The sequence below is a fragment of the Antechinus flavipes genome, chromosome 1 (assembly GCF_016432865.1).
Source record: "Antechinus flavipes isolate AdamAnt ecotype Samford, QLD, Australia chromosome 1, AdamAnt_v2, whole genome shotgun sequence".
NCBI classification, from domain to species: domain Eukaryota; kingdom Metazoa; phylum Chordata; class Mammalia; order Dasyuromorphia; family Dasyuridae; genus Antechinus; species Antechinus flavipes.
This window is the reverse complement of record NC_067398.1, coordinates 206718892-206740339: the sequence shown is the minus strand read 5'-3', so window position 1 is coordinate 206740339 and position 21448 is coordinate 206718892. Positions and strand designations below refer to the sequence as shown.

The 21448-nt window shown below is 32.7% G+C and overlaps 1 protein-coding gene across 8 annotated transcripts in view; it reads left to right on the top strand.

The window, feature by feature from the left end:
- Nucleotides 1–21448, top strand: part of PAM (peptidylglycine alpha-amidating monooxygenase) — a 355927-nt gene that overhangs the window by 102939 nt on the left and 231540 nt on the right. For all 8 annotated transcript variants that reach the window (XM_051995235.1, XM_051995226.1, XM_051995250.1 and 5 more), the window contains 2 exons: nucleotides 17531–18056; nucleotides 19019–19139. In XM_051995235.1, coding sequence (XP_051851195.1) covers nucleotides 17965–18056; nucleotides 19019–19139 — 213 coding nt within the window. In that variant the 5' untranslated portion in view covers nucleotides 17531–17964. The remainder of the gene's footprint in view (nucleotides 1–17530; nucleotides 18057–19018; nucleotides 19140–21448) is intronic.

The window sequence follows — 21448 nt, the reverse complement described above, 5'->3', positions numbered from 1 at the left end:
AAATTAACAGAAATCAATTTTATCTGTCTTTTATCTACTGCTCCTTAGGAGAAGAGAAAAAGAAAAACAAATGAATTGTAAGAAATTTGTATAGTAAAACTATTGACTATACACACATATAAATAAAGATGTTATCTATGTATCTATCTATCTATCTATGTATCTAATTCTGAGCCCTAAATCTTTCCATTGCTTCTCTAGGAAGATTTTGATAATATGTTTCATCCTCCCTTCTGGAATCAAGGATGTTCATTGTTTTAATTATAGTTCTGCTTTCAAAATGTTTTGTTTTTGAAATATTATTATTCTGTAAATTGTTCTGTTCCTCCTCATTTCATTCTTAGCTTTTAAAAGTTTTCAAAATTTGTTTTCATAATATTGAGAATAAACATAGTTATTCATTAAATACAAAATTTTAATTTGGGCATATCAAGAGATGTGTTTTTACTGTAGGAAGAAGAAAAGCATTGTTATCTAAAATATAAAACGAGTAGCATTTCTCACATGCCAGTAAAATTCTTCCATCTGAGAAAGACTAAAAAAATGTAAAAATGTGTGGCAGTCAGTCATTAAACACTTATTGAGCACATACTCTGTTCCAGCCAAATGCTTATTATGCTAAAATGGAAAAGGCAAAAGATAGTGGGTTATTAAATTGATGAGGGAGGTATATAGTAAGATTGCCTGGCAATAGGGCTAGTTAAGGTTGTGTAGCATAAATTTGTAATGGACCAAACCAAATGCTTACATGATTTCTTCTACCTTCATTTAGCAGCAAGTGTGGAGGGGCAAAGATGGCAGATGGTGTGACTGATCCATTGCTGAAGCTTGACAGGATTCATTCAATGAGGAAAAGGGAAAAGGGACTTTAGAAGAGTTGAATTTGTTTATTTAACTCAAATATAGAAGTGAATTTATTCACCAAGGAGTCAAGATGGAGAAAGGAGGAGAGAATAGCTAGTGCAAGAGAGATGGCCCGAGAAAGAATGAAAGGATTGAGAAATTGGATGTTACTGTGTGGCTGAAGAGGAGGGTTTGGTAAGAAAAGACAGTGAAAGATGGATAACCAATAGATTGTGTATTAATTCATATACATTCCTGCTTAAATAAAAACTTTTTATTTACATAAAAAACTTTTTATAGACTATCTAAAAGAACCAATAGTATGTCAATTTGGTGGGCATATTTTTGACTGATGAATAAATGAATGAAAAAACCTTAAATAAATGCTTGCTATATACCATACAAAAGCTTAAACGTTGGGAAATAAAATACAAGTGACTAGTCTTTACTTGGAAGGAGCTATGTTCTAAAAGGGAAAACAAGACACATAGTACCTAAAGATCCCAGGAACTATAGGGCCGTTCATTGGCATATTCATGTATTGATTTGATTACTGTTTGCAAAGTGATAAGGGAAAATCTAGGGTATGGAGGAAGGGAGTAAGAGATGTGACAGTATGGTAAGTCAAAAGCCTGGAATTGGCATCTGGACCCACGTAGCTTTTGTTGACTGTCATTAATCAAATGGCATGGCCTCTGGGTAGAAATCCCCAAAACAAAAAATTGCCATAGCAGAAAGATGGGTTAGAGAGAAGTACAGTTAGAGCTCTGAGGCAGCTAAGTACAGTGTGTTCTCACCAGTGAAGACATAAAAGCACTATAATATCTCACCTGGGGTATTCCCAAACTTACTTTCACAGGCTAGATCCCCAAGGGGACAGTTAACCCCAGTTCATCTCTGCAAGTCTACATTTCTAAAATTGCTCATGAGGTTGCCATACTGTGCTTTTCTTTGAATAGTTTGTTGGAAGGCACAAGGATCATAATGCAAAGGGACTTATTAAAATGGCTTAGTTAGAAGCAAATATTTCCCCAAAAATATGGAGCATAGTTTTCTACAAATTCTTACAGCATCAGTTAGAAGAGAAAAAATAGAGACTCAAACATATAAGGAACATATGTGTTCAAGGAGTGTCACTTATACTTCTAATCATTGAGGGTCTCTGATGACCTCTTTTAGTGTCCTGATACTAGTACATGGAGAATGACATCTCTGCAGGTGAATTATTCAGCTAGGTACCCTAGGCTTGCTTCATTGTTACTACATGATACCAAAGCTTAGTCTTTAGTTTTGTGTCAGTTGAAATCCTGGTCTAGGGTACTGCCATGTACTTTTGGGAAGAATTGGTCTATATACTATGTAGATCTAGCAGATGCTTAGCCATATTTTCTTACATTTACAATTTTATTCTCTCCCTATGACTATTTTGTATTGTACCTACTTAATATTCTGCTTATTTCTTTAAGTGAATATATATATATATATATATGTATATATATATGTAACCCCAGTTAAAATTATAAAATGTCAAAGCTGGAGGAAGAAATAATAGAAGTCTTAACCTCATTCATTTTAACAGATGAAGTAACTGAGCCTAGATAAAATTCAAGATTTATCTAAGTCTTGTAGTTGATCTGTGATAGAGCTGGTCCAACTCTGCTGAACCAAGAGACAAAGTAGTTGTGGGTTTGGTCCTCCTTTATTATTAGTCCTAAGTCACTCTACAGAGTAACTTAGTTTTTTTTTTATTATTGAGAGAAAATTGGTCCATTGAAAACTGAGCCCAAACTTCTTACTAAAACTGGAATCTCTAGCCTATCTAGTTCTTTGAGGTCTATGGTAGGCTAAGGTTTGGTCTGAACTTTTCAAAGCTGTGTTTTCTGGTCTACCCTCTGTTACTGAAGACCTATATCTGGCTTGCAACTCCAACTAAATGTATATTTAATTCAAGTTTAGACAATGCAAAACCATCAACAGGGAGAAACAAATAAAATATGTTTTAGTTGAAGCAAGTGCAATGGAAAGTCATTATCAAGATCAGAAGCTATCGCTAAGTCATGAAATAATAGTCATGAAGTGGATGTAGTGATTTGAGTCCTACAGGATCAAGGTCAATTGGTACTTATTGCCTAGAATCTTTTTTGGGGAGATTCTATTTTGATATTCTTTTTGGGGGGATGGGAGTAGAATGAGTCCTCTATTTTGAGTGATTTTCATGGAAGAGATTTTGTAGGATTTAAAAAAAATAATTTTAAAATAAGTATATAATTTATCCAAAGCACAATGGTATTTATTATTTTATTTTTATCCTCGTAACACCTTTGTGCCTAGGACAGGTATACTTTTTGTTGTTTTTCCCACCTGTAATTTTATTTATATCATGGATAGATGTCCAAAAATTCATTACCTGAACCTTAGATGTGACACACAATGATGGTATAAGGAGTGGAATGTAGCCAGCAGCGAAGCCAGGAAAAGCCATTTTTGATTCCATTATAGAACACTTGTGTGCACTATATTGTCTTTACAGTTGCCAACAGGCAATCATAACGTCATAAGACTTACATGAAAACCAGGTTTATTACAAGAGATATGAACATGTATGTGGAACTCAAAGAGTTCCCAGTCCTTACAGAATTTTGCATATTTATGACAGTACAACAAAAGGAGGAGGAAGAGAAAACAGGAAGGGGAAAGATGCAATAAAGGTCGGAAAAGAACAAAACCCCTCTCAAAGTGTGTGGGGGAACAAGGTGATGGCAAAAACCATATTCTTTCCCCTTAGGAATTGCTAGATTGTGAAGATAGGAGGGTCTGCTTCTCTGCAAAGAACCTTAGCTACACAAGCATTTTCCCAGTACATACTGGCTGGTGCCTGTCTTGCCTTTCAAGGACACACAGGGAACCTAGCTTAGAGTGTGAACAACAAATTATGTCAGTTCTGGGGAATGAGGAGGGACTTTGTCCTTGACATATTTGGGGCCGCCTGCATGCTCTGATCTGGAAAATATGGCAACTCAAAAAGACAAATTCAGGGAACTCTTAACAGTAATTTACAATTAATGCAGCAATGGTTTCAAAATATTTTTCTAGTTATACTATGTTTTTATGTTTCCTACTCTATACGTAAATAACAATAATTTATCTTTTTTCCTAATAAAAGTATTGGAATTTATATTGGATTAAAAAATAAGAAGTATGGAAAACTTTTTATAGGCCTTGAATATACATCACAAAATCTAAGCATTGGAAGTAATACCTAACATACATAGAGTACACCTAACCCTATTAATACCTGTTTATACAACTTCTCTAAGTGGTTATCTAGCTTCAATGAATCAATCAATAAAAATTAGTAAGTTATGTGAAATTTGAAGGAATCAAAGTATTTTATGAGTCAAATGGTATGGGAACACTCACTGAAGTGTCATGAAAATGGAAAATTATGTGTTTGAGGAGCAACAAGAAGGCTAGCCTAAGTAGGTTCCAGAGTACAGAAAAGAGAGTAGGGTATATTAAACTGGGAAGGTGTTAGGATCAGGTTGTAAAAGACTTTAAGGGTCAAACAAAAGTATTTATATTTTATATTAAAGAAAATAGGATGTTGATAAAGTTTATTCTATAAGGGAGTGGTATGAAATTTAGGAAAAATACCTTTAGCTTCATGTGGAAAAGGAAGAAAGACATGAACTGGGGAGACAGCAGTTGGGTTACCACAATAGTCCATGTAAGAAGTGATGAAGCACTAAAAGAAAGTGTTGATCAAATGAGTAAAAATTAGACAAAGTAAAAAATATATTGTGGAGATAGGAACTAAAAAGATTTGGTAACACCACATATCCAAGTGAATGATATCATATCAATGTTGAGAAAATTAAATGTTAAAAATGTAAAATAGCTTCTGTTTTCTAGAAGAAACATGTAAGAAGTATAGATTAATAGAAATTGGGTGAAATATAAGCTGCAATAAAGTTGTTTTGAAGTGTAAAAAAGCAGTCAGTTGCTTTTCTATATTGCCATTAAATTTTAGGATATGTTCAGCACTTCAGTCATTTTAAGAGCTTTTCTATGTAAAATTTTCCTTAATCCAGAATTTCAAACTTATTAATAATATTTTTGAGAAAAGCATACCTTCATCTTTTCCATTTCATCTTTTTCCATTTGATAATGTGTCCATAAGGGTAAATTTCAGGTGTTATTTTTGATGGCTTGCAGCTAAGGTTTGTGTTTTAAAAAAGAAAATATTGCCTCAAATGATCTTATCCTAAAATAACTGTTTTATGTTGTCCTTTCCAGTGTATCTCATGATGGACCTTGTTTACTTTTCATTTCCATTGCTACCAGGAAATACCACCTCTCATTTTTGGACTTTGATAAATCTTCCAACTAATATTCCTGCCTCCAGTCTTCCCCCTGTCTCATCAATCTGCTCAATACACCAGATAAATCTTCCTAAACCATGATGTTCTACATGTCACATTCTTACTTAAAAAAAAAAAAAAACTTTTAATGTTGTACCATTCTTTACCTGTAAATGAACACCAAAAAATATTTTAACATTCATTTTTCATTATCTAATTCTCACCTACCTCTTACTTATCTCTTACTGTCTTATTAAATAAACTGTCCTATTTAGCTAAATTGTTTTGCTCATTACTTCTTGAATAAAGTATAATTCCTTCCTCATCTTTATTCTTATTGTCTCCTTTACCCAGGATGTCCTCCCACCCACTTGTATCCTTATTTTAAGTACACAGCTCAAGTCCTTGATATGGGAACCTATCTCCCTATTTTGAACTCCTTTTATTTTATTTATTTGTTTGTTTGTTTCTTTATTTATATATTCAGTTATTATCAAATAAGTTCAAAATACATTGTATTATAAAGTTATTTATTTGAAATTATTTGATATATACTCTATTGTAAATGTATTGTATATATAGCACGTACTTATATTACTACTACTATTATTAGCACCACCACCACTCTTACTATCTACTACTTCCTTTTCCTTCTCCTACTATTATTTCAAATTCTCCATGGTGTGAGTCATTAAATTATTGATATATTTCTTGCTTCTTTAGAAGTTCTGGGTTCAGTTGTTTAGATTATTGCATAATCTTTATTGTAGAAGAAGTCAGCTCATAAAGTCTAAAGAGCACTAAATTATAATGATAAGTTATAGTTATAGAGCTATCGTTAGTATAATGTTCTCTTTCTCCAAGTAAGTGACAAACAGTATATAGAGTATAGACCATAGAGACCCTGTATTATAATTGTTTTTATCTAAATTCATATCTGAACTTAGTCATTTGCTAGTCATACAAAATACAAAATTACAAAAGTAATTTGTAGGTGTATACCTCAGATTTTCCTTATGTAAACAAGATTCTCCATATAAACATATGATATGTGAAGTTTCTTCCAATGACAAAATTCTATGATATTTCACCCTGGTCTTTTATTTAGTAATATTATTGGTGATTTATTAATGCTTTCTTTGTTATAGGAACTACATAAGAAGGGAACTCCTACCAATGTATATCAGCAACTCTTTTGCAAGTTGCCTGCACCAGCCCAGCCCTGAAGTCAGGAGGACCTGAGTTCACATTTGGTGTCAGATACTTAATAATTTCTGGCTGTGTGACTCTGGGCAAGTCACTTAACTTTTCTGTCTCAGCAGGAAAAAAAAAAAGTTGCCTACTAGGATTTAGAGAAGTTCACATAATCAGAATATACCAGAGGCATGCAATCCATGTCTTTCTGTCTTCTCTCTCCATTTACTATCCCGTGCTGCTTTGATGCCATATATGTGTCTATATCTTTAGGTATATATGTATCTATATGTCTACTTATATGTATATAGTTATATATACATATATGTAAATTACTGATATAGCTTGCTTTTCCAATTAGAGGTAAAATTTCTGAGGTTAGGAACCATGTATAAAATAATATTTTATACTTAACCTTTAATAAAGTGCCCTTCACTTAGGAAGTATCCCAAAAATGCTTGTTGATGTAGGTGGTAGATAGAAAGACTCCCCAAACTTGGGAATATGTTAGGGGAGTTAGGAAAAAGGGAATAAGTCTTTTGCAATAAATATATTTGAGGCTGATAATATAGAATGTATGACTGTCGAGCAGTGAAATAATTCCCAAAATCCCACATAGAAATGGGTCTTATTACATTATAGTCACATGTTATGTTGTTATTTATATATATATTTTTAGTTTTTGAATTTAGGCAAGCCAATTCTGCAATTCTATAAATTTATATTTATAAATATCATAAAATATAAACATCATTTATAAAGTCGGAGTAATAATATATTACTAATCCTCATAGAACTATTTGGAGAATCAAATATAGTTCATGCAAATTGATTTGTTACAGTAAAGCAGTATATTAATATTGTGTTCTCTTTCTCCAATTAATTAACTCTTTCAGTATAAGGATTCTGTGTTATGCTTATTTGTATCTCTCAGAGGGCCTTATTCACAGTAGACTCAAAAATTAGTGTTGGTGATGATGATGATTATAAAGAACAAGAAAACAAGGAGAGTTGGGCCTATAGCTTGTTTCATTGTTTTTCAAATGTCCTCTGATCTTTCAAGGGGAAGAGGAGAAGGAATCTTGTAATTGGTTTGACTGATTTTTAAGATCAGTCATGGATAATTAGCAATCTTCAAAACACTGTTGACTCTGAAGGAAATTTTAAATAGAATCACATGTAGGAAAGAGATTTTTCTTGTTTTCCCCACTTAGATTCTATTACTTTTACCCTCTTTAAATTTCACTGAATATATTGTACATTCTATTAATGTTATGTTATTCTAATAAAGAAAATTCCTTAAGAGTAGGTACTGTTTTGTTTGTCAGCATCCATTACAAAACCTTGCGTATAAATAGAATCTTAAATGTTTTTTTGAATGGAAGTGTGATAGTGGTCATGGAAATGATGGAGGGTAGAGAGGGAGGATAATGACCACCAGGGGTGGTATTAGCAGAATAGATGTTATAATCAATTTTTTTTTCCCCGACACCAAAGGAAGGAAAAAGGAAACAGGCAAGAATAACTCCTCCAGACTAAGAGTGAAATTGAAACTTTTACTGTGGGAAAAGTCCTATTTGATAGAATCAACTTATTAGGTTTTCTACACCAATTATTGGAGAACAATAGGACTGAAAGAGAAATTTTTTCCTAACTGAGTTTGCTTGATATAACTATTGAAATTATTAACATTGGCAGAGAAGGCAAAGTCTCATCCTTGGCATTTTGAAAGCAAAAATCAGAAGTAAAATGTTTCAAAAGTATGATTGAAGCACTTACACTTTGTGCATATGTATTTTGATTCAGTATCTATGTGTATTGCATAATTAAACTTAAATATTTTAATGATATCTCATTTGCTATATCCTTGGAGGATAATTGTAACTCAATAAAGAATTTCCCCTCTAGTGAGTTCTGTTTTTGCATAACAAAGTAAAATAAAGGCTGACTTAATGAACTTTTATCTCATTACAATGTTATACTGATGGTGATTTAAATATCAAAATGTAAGAGAAAATTTATCTTCTTATGTTTTGTACCCTTTTAAGCAAATAATTAATACTGCCTAACCCATTCACTTTTTTTCTTCAGCTAAAATTAACATTTTGTTAAGATAATACCTACTCTTGAAAGATATTGATTTGAAGGCAGACAAATTGTATTTTTTAAGCAGTTTTGATGGTGAGCATATAATTTCAAAGATAACAAGACTGTCATGATAATTCAGGAAAAATGAATTAAACTAGTTTAATTTTAATTTAGTAATTATTCCAAGTTAAATCTCTAACTTTTAGTTAAAGAAAAAGGCAATTGGAGTGTTTTATGTCATAAAGATTTTCATCATGTTTGCATTTTTTAAAACAGCCTTTTGAACATCTGTCAAAAATTTTGTTTTTCCCAATAAAATTTACTCATAAAAGATAACACAAATACTCAGCCTTGGGAAATATGCTTAATTATCTTAATCATATCAAGGTAGATGAATAGAACCTGTCTGGGACTAGTCCAATCTTTTCAGCTGCCTACAGAGTTGATAACAATCTCTGAATTAATGGTGCAACAATCTATGCTGATCATTAAGATGGAAGAAATTGTTCTAGCCAGCTACCATATCACATTACTTTTATACATCCATTGTGAGGATAATAATAGAATCTATCTCACATGCTTATTTTAAGGATAAAATTAGCTGCTATGTATAAATTGCTTTGCAAGCCTTAAAGCATAATATAAATGCTATTATCATAATGGTAATTAATAATAATAGTATAATTATCTATGGTAAATATCTAATCATATATAATAATAATATTGCTTAGTGCAGTATCTAGCAATAACTTATTTTAAACGTACTTCTAATAAAGTTTATAAATTGAAAGAGTTTGGCTAAACTCTTCTCTAGTAAAAATTTTTAAAGGATTGTTGATAAAGAAGTGATCAATAAAATCAAAGAGGAAATATTGATATGATCCATCACCTATATAGGTCTCTACTTCTAAAAGCTGGCTGGCATTCTGGGTCGGGGCTCCACAGCTAGGTAGTGTCCTTGAATAGCTCCCTGAGCCTAGAATCAGCAATTCAAATCCAGCCTCAGATACTTACAAGTTGCTTGATTTTGAGGCAAGTCACTTAACTTATTTTTCCCTTAATTCTTCAACTATACCTCCTACCCTTATGAGTGGTAATGAGGATCAAATGAAAGCATATTTGCAAACCACTTAGCATCAGTGCCTGACTGGGTAGCTGGCTACTTATTGTTGTTATTACAAAACAGCTTAATTTCCAGAAATAGATTCTGAAGCCAGCAGGATCTTGGTCCTGGCCCATTGGAACCAGTCAAGGACAAAGAGAGTATTTGGCAAGTAACTGTATAAGAGTAGTAGTCAGGCCTTGGGGCTCTCTGAGGAGCCTGAAGAAATCCTAACTCCCAATAAATGACTTCCCAGAGAAATAGAGAGGTACAATGCCCTTCATACATCCTCAGAAGAGCATGAACTCTTATAATTCAGTAACACTACTAGGAGACCAAGGAGATGGAGACATCTATATCCAGAAGACATAGAATCAGTGTACTCTGTAATATCAGGCCACTATCCTTTAGGCCCTTATCAGGGAACAAAACCAACTTCCAAGTTGTGATTATCAAAGTCAAAGGGGCCAGAAACAAGGTCAAAGTAAGCATTCTAGTTGCCCAACCAATAAACCGAAGTCAGGAAATGGTGACTGGCTCTAATTCTTAACCAAACTCCCTGTCCCAGATCATTGATACCCAAAAGATTAAAAAAACCAAGAACTTGTCTAGAACTTAAGCAGATCTGTAACAGTGACATTATGGTTCAGCAGGGATAATGCCCAGCAAGATTTGTATACCTTATTAGAGAAGATTGGACCAAAAAAAAAAAAAAAAGCCTCACTCTGGTACAAAGTGAAAAATATATGAAAAATGAGTAAACAGAAGAAAACTCCAAATACAATTTAAAAATATTTTGACTTAAGATCAGCTCAAAAGTAAACTTAGAAGAAGAAAATAACTGCACAATAATAATCCAAAAACCCAAAACAAAACAAATGTATTATCCAACAAGAACTTTGATAATGAATGGAGGATACAAGAGAAGATTTTTTTTTTAAATTGAAATTAGAGCTCTTAAAAACAGGAAAGATCTTTAAACAGAAGATAGAACACTTGACCCAAGTAATGAATGCCTTGAAATAAAATTAACCCAAGAGAATTCAATGATTCAATGAGAAACAATAGAACAAAGTCTAAAGAGTAGAAAATTGTAATAATATGTGAGGTATCTTCTATCAAAATTTGCCTATTAGGCTAATGAAATATAATTTAATAAACATTTATCTCTCTGAAAACCATAAGCAAAAAATATTCTGTATACCATATTTAAAGTAATGATAAAAGATGAGACCCCAGAAATATTGGTAAAATTGAAGTACAAAGAATCTCTCATGAAAGAAAGTGACTGAGCTGATAATTTCTTCATTCCTCTCTGGGCTTAACTTCTGACACCTTACTTAGACTTTTTTTCCATAATGTCCCCAAATGAGCATTGTCCTCTTTTCCCCACTAAATTTTTAATCTCTCTTTTTTGGGGGCTTATATTTATATTCCTTGTTCTTAGCATAGTGTCTCTCATGTAAGAAGTGATTAATAAATGTCAAAACCAAAATTCAGAACTTTTGTATCTCTTACCTTTCCTTTTCCTATCATGTGCAAATAAATATAGCTAAAAAGACATAGTTCAGATACTAAGGAATGATAATCAGGATCACACAATACTAGAGCAAAGTTGCTTGTTTTTGTCTATTTTTAAATAATAAACTCTTGGAATATTTGTTTTGTTTTCTTTATCATTATTTCTTCTGGTACTTTTTTCTGGTAGAATTTTGCTGGCTATTGGAAGCAGTTGGGTTTCTCTAGGACTTTTCATATTACCATTTTAAATGGAAAGCTATACTTAAATAAATTTTGTTGATTACTGATTGCTTACCTCCCCTCAATAAAATTTATTTTATTGATTCTTAATATTAATTAATTATTATACTAATTAATAACAATAATAATTGTTAATATAACAATATTAAACCATTATACTGATGATAAGACATGTGTGTGCAAAGAAATAAGCATTTATAAAGTGCCTATATTATATTCAAGGTACCATGCAAAGCACTTTTATGAATCTTATCTCATCTGATCCTCACAACAACTCTGGGAGGTAGATGCTATTACCCCCATTTCATAGTTGAATAAACTGAGATAAACATGGGTTAAGTGGCTTCCCAAGAGCAAGTTTGTGAGACTAAATTTGAATTCAGATTTTCCTGATGTTAGGCCCAACACCTATTGATGTCTGAAAGAAATGGTCCTTTAAAAAGTGTTGGAATTTTTACAAACTGCTAACTCATTGATAGATTATTGATCTGATTTTACAAGAAGATGTTTTGGGCCAGAACCTGAAACAAGGTACTAAGTAGAACTAATTGATACAATGCTTGTGTTCACACCTTTACTCATTGGAGTTCACACATTTGGGAAATTTCAGGGTTTAGTATGAGATATCCAAATTCACACCTCCCTTGAAGTTCTTAGGGCCAGAGAGCACTATGGGAGAAAACCTATAATCCCTCTCTCTGATATATAAGAAGAAAGCAGAGGCCCAGTTAGGAGAGTTTGGCTGAATTAGATTGGAGAGGAGCACTCTGGTGCAGACACGGAGCACTCTGGGAGATTGAGAGCCAGAAGCCCTCTCTCAGAGGCAAGACAGATTCAACTTGGTGCTGGCTGGAGGCTGAAGAAAGCAGAGGCAGAAGTAAAGGACAAAGCTGCAAGAGCTCTTGGAACCGAGCAGAAAGATAGGCCTCAACTAACAGGGCTATTTTGAAAGGAGAAAATAAACATTTGCGTTTTTACCAGCTGGCTGCATTTTGGATAATTATTACGCTTAACTGAAACTAAGGCTGCCTCAGGAAAACCTCCCCGAGAAATCTGCTTTCTCCCAGAGAGAACCATTATATTATTTTAAAGAAGAACAAGAATTCCAACAAAAAAGGAAGCAACAGATAGAGCTTCTGGAGTCAGGAATACTTATCTTTTTGAATTCAAATCTGATCTCAGATACTTCTAGCTGTGTGACTTTGGACAAGTCATTTAACTCTGTTTTCCTGTTTCTTTGTCTATAAAATGAAATGGAGAAGGAAATAGTAAACCACTCTGTATCTTTGCCAAGAAAATCCCCAAATGGAATTACAGAATCAGATGTATCTGAAATGATTGAACAATAGCATTTACAGTATTTCTTTCTCTAACATTCCAATGAATACGTGACTTCACTGATGTGATCACATCCAGAGATATGAATCACAATCTGTCCATAAATATATCTAATCTCTGTAACTCTTCATTCATATCCTCATCTTATCATTAGTTTGCCATAGATTTTGACCCAATAATCAGGGTATCTTCCTTAAGTTCTTTGGATATCATAAGGATACCAGTAAAATTCATAGAGTGTCCATCAGTTGACCTTTGCATTCAAGGCATGTTCAACCATTTTTTTTTCAGACTGATGAAATTCTTTATTCTACTTCATCTGTGTAAATTATGGTTTTTGATATTTTATACTCGGTTCATGCCCACCATGTGCTTTTCAATTCCTGACACATTATTGAAAAAGAAGAATCTTTTGAACTTTTAGCAGATCATTAAGTACCAATTTTGAACTCATTCTTCAAATGTTCCATAAATAAAAGATAGCTTAATTATTTTGGAAAGAATCCTAGATGGTGACTAGATGTTAGTCTTGTTCTTTTTCTTAGACGTCATATTTGCCTTGGGGGAAAGGAGGGAAATCCAATGTGTACAAACATGATACACACAGGATAAATAAAAGGTAATCTCTAAAGGCAAGAGGATTGGGAAAGGCTTCTTTTAAAGACCAACAAGAGGACTTATAATATGTATTGGTGAAGAAAGCACCTATCATAACTCCTTGAAATATTACAGTAAAATGATCACTGAATTATCAAATATTCTTTTTTAAAAAGCACTTAAGAATTATTACATAGATGGAGTTCAATACTGAACTGGCAATGACTCAACTATCTATAGAAAGCAACAATATGAATGTTAACTAGAACTTTTTTAATACAGCAAAATGGATAATATAGTAATAATATTACTACTTTTCCATAACTGGTGAGCCTAGTAATGTTGTATTTTCTTTGAAAAATGAATTCTCCTTCATCCTATAAGAATGCTATTCAATTTAATTCACAGTGATCATGTAAGTGAAGAATTGCTACAATTATAGTAGTAAATATTTTAGAGCACTATCACTGTGCCTTTGGCGTCTCTTGTTGGAAAAAAAGATTTAACTATACATTTTCAAATATTTTTATTGAAATAGTAGATATTATATTTATATGTTAGAAGTTTCATGTATATTACCTATTTATATATACATATATGTGTCTATATTTGCATCTTGCTAAATAAAAAAAAAATCTCCCTATGTTGATAAGTAGCATCAATAATGACACAAAAATAAAGAGCAAAACAAAAACAAGCACTTTAAAAAATTTAGAATAGTCTTTTTTCCAGGGTAAAGGGAAACTTTATGTCAATTCTACTATAATCAAAACTCATTTCAAATTAGTAGAGATAGAAATATATGAGATTTTATGGTTCTCAGGTTACATTAAATGTGGAAAATGACTCCTGTGTGCCCACATATTTACAAATTCCCAATGATGTAGCAATTCAACTGGTCATTTTCAGCATAGAGACATAATACTCATATCATGTACCATGTAGTAATTATGAGGTAATCCTCCCCTAACAGTCAACAATGATTAGATACCTATTAGAGAAAGAATAGAAAATCTCATTGGTATCATTCAGTCTATGATTCTATTGTAGCACTAACTTAATATCAGTAACCTATTTTATTTTTCCAGTCTCCGTGATCAGTAACAGACTCGCTCTAAATATGTCTATTACTCATCAAATCATTCTGTCCTGAAAATACTTCCATCAGGAAAATAACAAGACATTATTCTTAATTAAATTTCTCAACTTTGACTAATATTCTCATGACTTCACAACAGATATCAAATTCAGTATTTTCGTATTTTATTTTAAGATGAAGTGCATGCTTTATCTTCATATTCTATTCATCCACTTATCCACCCAGACCATTTAACACCTGTCTGCCATTGTTGACATGTTCCTCCTCAACCTGACAAACACTTCCCACATCATATCTAGGATTTGGACTTCCACGCCCTAGGAAAAAAGAGAATACATATAATATCAACAAAGTGCATTTTGAATTTAGTAATAATAATAATAATTTAATGATTTTAAGTATAAGGCCTTTAGTAATAGATAAGATAATATGATAACTATTAAAGTACATTTACATTAATAATTTTATAGATAATTTTGTTTTTCTCTCCAACTCTTTGTGACCCATTTGAGATTTTCTTGGCAAAGATACTGGAATGGTTTGCCATTTTCTTCTCCAGGAAACAGGAAAACAGCATTGAGTGACTTGCCAGGAAATATCTAAGGTCATATTTGAACTCAGGTATTCCTCACTCCAGTGCTCTATCCACTGAACCACCTAGCTATACTGTATAATATTTACCTGACTGTCAATGCAGTCTAAATATAAAATAAAATAACTTAATAACTTTAATTGGCTTTCTCATGCTTATAGAATTTTCCATGGAATAAAACATGATTAACTCATGGCAATAATATCTACTAAGATAACATAGAACTGTGGTTACAAAACTTTCCTCCCAGAAATCCAGTGTGCACCCTCCCTCTCCAATTAATACATGAGGTGTCTAGCATATAGTAAACATTTAATAAATGCTTATTGATTGACAATATCTATTAGTAGAATCACAAATGTTAAGAATATGATGATGAGGTACATGCATAGGAAAACTTATTTCCAAGGCAATTAAAAATTCTAGAAAGTAGGGACTTAAAATACTTTTTTATGGAATCCTCTGCAGAAGATTAGCAGAACTACCTCTTTCTTGATTTTGTAGTTAGCTTTCTTCTTTGCTGCCATAGGTTTTGACCCTTGAATCTTTATCTGTCTTCAGTGATTGCCTCTCTGTTGACACATTTGCTTATAGGATATGTCTTTGCTCCCTCAATTTTATCTTAGCCTTTTTTTAAAATGACTGTTCAATTGTCGGGGCTGAGAAGTCTCGGAGTGTTTTACTGTTAGATGCCATGGCAATGGTGGAGGAAGAAAGGAGAAGAGACAGTGAAAAAAGTCTCCTTTTCCTCAAAAAGTAAAAAGTTGAATAGTCTTAAGTATTAGCTTTCTCTAAATTATGGAATTGAATCTAATGTTTTATATCACCTACTGTAGCTCATTTTTGCCTCCAAGAACAAATACAAAATTCATTTTTTGACATACAAAGCCTTTCTTAACCTAACTCTTTCCTACCTTTTCATTCTTTTTACACCGTATTCCCTTTCAGTAATACTGGCCTCCTGACTGTTCCACTAAGAAAGCCTCTCAGTCCCAAACATTCTTTTTGGCCATCCCCCATGCCTGGAAGATTCTCTTTCCTCCACTCCAACTACTGAGCTCTCTGGCACCCAACTAAAATTCCACCTTCTAGATGAAATCTTCCTTAATCTATCTTAATTGTAATATTTTACCTCTTTCAATTATTTGTTATTTACTCTTTATTTAGCTTGCTTTGTATGTATGTTGGCATGGTGTGTCCTTCATTATAATGTAAACTCCTTGAGGGCAAGAATTGTCTTTTGCTTCTTTTTATATCCCCTGTGTTTAGCACAGTGTGTGGCATATAATCTGCCTTTAATTAAATGTTGACTGATTAATGGATTAATTTTAAAGGTCAACTAGGGTAGTGTCCAGTTATTGTCCAATGACTTTGCTTCCTTCTTACTCAAGTGACTTGTTCCCACTTCTGATTCAACCTGGCTTCATTTTTACAATCAGCTTAATATCTCATAATCATTAGTTCTCTGATTAATTCCTCAGGTTTCAAGGAACAATTCTTTTGCAGCAAGATTTATGTGCATGTCTAGCCTTACTTCATTTATATTTAGTGCAAGGTATATTTCTTAAAATGTTATGAGAACTTTGTGTGTTTCACATATTTTATGTTTCTTTTAAAAATCATCTTCAATGTCTTTTGAATTTGGAAAGTAGCATGTGAATATATTTTGAAACTTTTATATAATACTAACAGAATTGTTTGTTTTTGTTAAACTGATGGTTATATATAATGTGGTTTCCCCCTGTGATTTTGGCAATTGGTAAAAACGCTTTAACAATTTTTTTTTTAAAGTAAAGTTAATATATAGGCAGTGATGCATGATTTTAAATACCTGACTTCTGAATAAGAACCTTGAAACTTATACTAAGATGTTCAGGGAACAAGAAGCCATACATATTAAAACTGACAAACATTCTTTTTTATTTATTTTAATAGAATCCATATGACCCCAGTTCCAAATGTCCTGATAGTTTTGTTAATATGAAACTCCTTGTTATAATGTTTGTTAATGTACAGTAGATGGTAGCTAAGAGGCATTATATTTGCATCTCTTTTTTTATGTCCCCAAATGAAGTACCTTTCAAAACTTATGCACTGCTATTTCCATATCTTCTCACTTAATAGTTCGTAATCTACAGGATTTTAAAAAGACTTCATGGTACATATAGAGTCATGTCTTTGTTCTCATAATCTTTTTCTGATCACTGTTCTATCAAAATTCTCTGCTCAGCTTCTCTCCGTGTTTCTCCTTCACTTGTCTTTTTCATCTGACAGTAATCTAATATATGAATAACTTTCTTCGCTAGAAGAAGATATTGTTGGAGGTTTGAAATGCATTTTTAGTCATAGAAGGGAAAGATATAAGGGAGGAAATGTGGAACGGTAATTGTGTGGGGGTGGAGGAAGAAAGACAGAGATCAACAGCCAAGGCATTTCTCACTGGGTTGGGCTAAAGCTTATGAAAGTATTAATGTATTAAAAAGCCTCAACAGGGATTTGCTGAGGACAAATGCTGTAATGTGTTAGTCATCCATTATCTGCTTCTATTTTTGCAGGTTCCGAATGATGAATGACGTTGGTTTGTATGATATCCCTCACAGCCTCTGTTATTGTGGATTGATAAGTCACCTGCCGGTCTAAACGGAACACCAGAGCCAAAGCTTCAGAGGGGGAAAACATCAGGACTACCTCTTTGCTTCTGTTTCTTGACTGGAAAAAAGTACAGCGTAACCTCGCTGTGAAAGATTTCTTCCAACAGATTTTTTTGCAGCTAATGATAAGAGACAACATAGCATCGTCCACCTTCCTGATATATTGTGCTTCCAAGACAGATGGTTTGTCCAGCGCTGTGGGGGATGCCTGCAGAGCACACGATAATGAAGTAGTGAATTGATACAGCCACTGCTGCCTAATTGTTGGGATCACACCCGATAGAGCTGCTCTGCCCTTTTTCTACTGCTCTAATCGGGCCAGGAACAGCAGGGTGGACATGGCTGGCCTCGTTAATAACCTGCTAATACTGTTCCTTGTTTTTCAAAACAGCTGTTTGGGTTATAGAAGCCCGCTTTCTGTCTTTAAGAGGTGGGTTTTGCTGAAGAGCTGATGTTTATGATGGGTTTTGTGCATGCTATTTAAAGGTACAATCACTTTTTCAGCTGTGTTTTAGAAGGATGTACCAGCTGAATATAATTTATTGAAATTGTGTTTATTTTTGTGGGTGTAACTTCTTGAAAACTAGGTCTCTGTTTTAAAATGAATCCATTGTATAGCAGCCAGATTTCCTGTTTTTCAAAACTCTTATTAAGAAGTTTTGATTTCTAATACTAGTCTCTCTCTGTGTGAGTTATCCAGAAACCACGTTACAGTTGTTTAAACTTAAGCACTCTCTTGTTATCACATCTACAAGTATAAAATATCTTGTTAGACTTTGGCAGTGGGTGAACGGGATAGATCATGGACTCCAGCAGTTCACCAAAAAAACACTGAGCTGTAGACACACTTCTGATAATTACCTTGTTAAATATTTATGTATTCACATAGTTCTTTTTCACTCAGTGGTCTGTCCTTCCCCTTAGAACTCTGTGTAGTACTAAAAACATGTTTTCCTTTTATTCCCAACCAGTAATATTAACCATTATCATCATCATCATCACCCTCATAATCTTTGAATCATCCCTTGATGGAGTTATTAAAATTTACAGGGTTATAGTTACAATTCTCAGGTTGAGGAAATTGGTATATTATTGATTCTTTTAACTTGTTAGACACTGTAATTTCATTAATCAGAACCTCTTATTTCCTTTTTGGAGTTGTATAAAAGCAAGTATGAAATGCATTTCATTTAAATATTTTTATTTCATATTAGCTTTGAGTTAGGAAGTATTTTGAGGAATATGTTACATGCTTAGAATAGTTTAGAAATGTCTAACTACATGAGACTAATTGAGAAGAATTTATAACAAGTAGGTGAAAATCCTTTTTTTTCTTACTGAATTAAAATTCCATTGTAATTAAGGTTTTTAAAACTTTGTATCTCTTTTAAGGTATAAAGAAACTACTAGATCATTTTCCAATGAATGCCTTGGTACCACCAGGCCAGTAATCCCTATTGATTCATCAGATTTTGCACTGGACATCCGCATGCCTGGGGTTACGCCAAAGCAGGTAAGGGAACTGTATTGTATTTCTTACTTGTTATATGTACTCTTGTCAACTAGAACAGAGAAACTTTATCTACTATTAGGACTGTCTTGAAAATTAAGCTTTATATTTTTCCTTCCTGAGGAGTTGAGACTCTTTGTAATGTACTGTATATGGATTAAAATATGAAAAATTATTCTAATAAAGTGAAATGATATTCAGCAGCTATATCTAAGAGATTACTGCCTGTAAATATCCTATTGCAACCACTGTTTAGAAAGTTTTTTTTTTTTTAAAGATAAAGACCAGATTTGAAATCAAACTATTTCATGCCTTAAAAAGTTAAAAAAAAAATGATTCTAACAGGTGGCTATGTGCTTTCCTTAGTATAAGTAGTCTGCTTTACCAGTAGTTATAACTGAGCCCCAAAATATGAATAAAATGCACCTGAGCAAAATAAGAAAGGTTATTTTTCCTCCTAGATATATGTAATAGGCTTAACTCAATACTATGGTCTTTTTTAGGGTGTTTCATTAAGCATAAAAAGGTCTGGATTAATTATGTTTTGCAGTTAGGCAGTGATAGGATATATGCGTGGCATTAAAAGATATAGTACTTTCCTTTTGAAGGGCTGCAGAAGCATGAAAAGGACAGGGTGTTGTTGAACTGCAGTAGATGACTCATTGTTGCAGATAGCATTTTTTTTTTGCACTGAAAAATAAAAAGATTTCAACTACTGGGGATATGTCTTTGAAGTTGGCATCCAAAAAGGAAGTTTATGTGGGCCTTTGGAAAGAGAGGTTTCACATTGACTTTTTTGAGGAAGGATAACTTGTTGACCTCATTGATCTATTAATAATTCCTTAAATTAGCATTGTAAAAACATTCCCTTTCTGAAAATATCTATGTATTTCAATTTTTGCATGTTGTCTCTTTTTTGTTGGTCTCTTAAATATGAATTTCACAAGAGCCTCAATAACAGTATTTAGCTAAAAGAAGAATGGTAAGAAGAGAGAAAAAGAAGAAAAATGAGAAAATTTTCTTTTTCTTCTACTTCATCCTATGGATGAAATGTTTAAGTCAGAGCACTATTTTTAGTATATTTCATTTAACCTGGATTTTCATGTTGCAAAAATATGACAAACTTATTTAAGTGTTGTTAATAGTTTCTTCTTTTCTAAGAAATATTTCATTTACCAAATACTACTTGAGTCATTTATGAGATTCTCTTATTCATAATAATTCTGTTCCTTTTCTGCCCCATTATAATGTGTTATTGAGGACTATCCAAGAGAGATGGGACAGTGCCACTAGAAGACAACTTCCAGGTGATCTATTTTAGAGTAATCATAAAATAAAATGTCTTTATTAGTTTTGAGATTTAAATGATAATATCTCATGAGTATCAAAGTAGTAATAGAAAAACACTTAAATATAATTATTTTTTACTTTATATTATGTGTACTATGCATACACATATAGTATAACAACATGAGCTTGTAGTGTAATTTTAGTAACTTACTTTACAATCTGCAAAGTGCTTAATATACATTATCTTATTTGAGCTTCACAATAATACCATGATATAGTCACAACAGGTAACCTTATCCCCATTTTATTACAAAAGAGGAAGTTGAAGTTGAGAGGTGATGTAATTTGTAATTACTTTATGATTAATAAATGTCAGAAGCAGGATTTAGACTCATATTTTCCTGATTTTAATTCCCAAACTCTATCCACACATCATGATAACTTTCATATCTAGCTACTATATTATATTTAGAGAAGGTATTTCATGAACTTTAAAATACTATATAATTGTGAGTTGTTATCATGGATATACATGGAATATATGATACTATATCTACTATGTGGTCTTTACACCATAACTACTTATATATGTGCTTGTATAATATGTAAGTATGTGTATATAATGTACACACACACATATATATGTGTTACATGTATTATACTTTGCTTGAAAAATTTCTGTGTCTTGAGAATCTGGAATGATTCAGTGACTATGTTCTGGCTCCCCTTGATTAGGTCACATTTGGATGCCAAATCTATCACTTGTTTCTATTTTTTGACTATTAAACTTGGTGGTAGGCACTCTTACTTGATTCTCACATGACACAAGAACCTTAATGATAGTATTTAGTTTCTTGGTCAATTCTACAAATGAAAACAAATCTGAACACTGAATAGCTAGACAAAGAAAGTTAGTTGGGTTCCCAGTAGATTTCCAGTATTTTTAGGAGCTTTTGATAGAACAACTAATTAATTGGCTACCATTTAATAAGTCCTTTCTATATGCCAGTTTGCTAAGTATT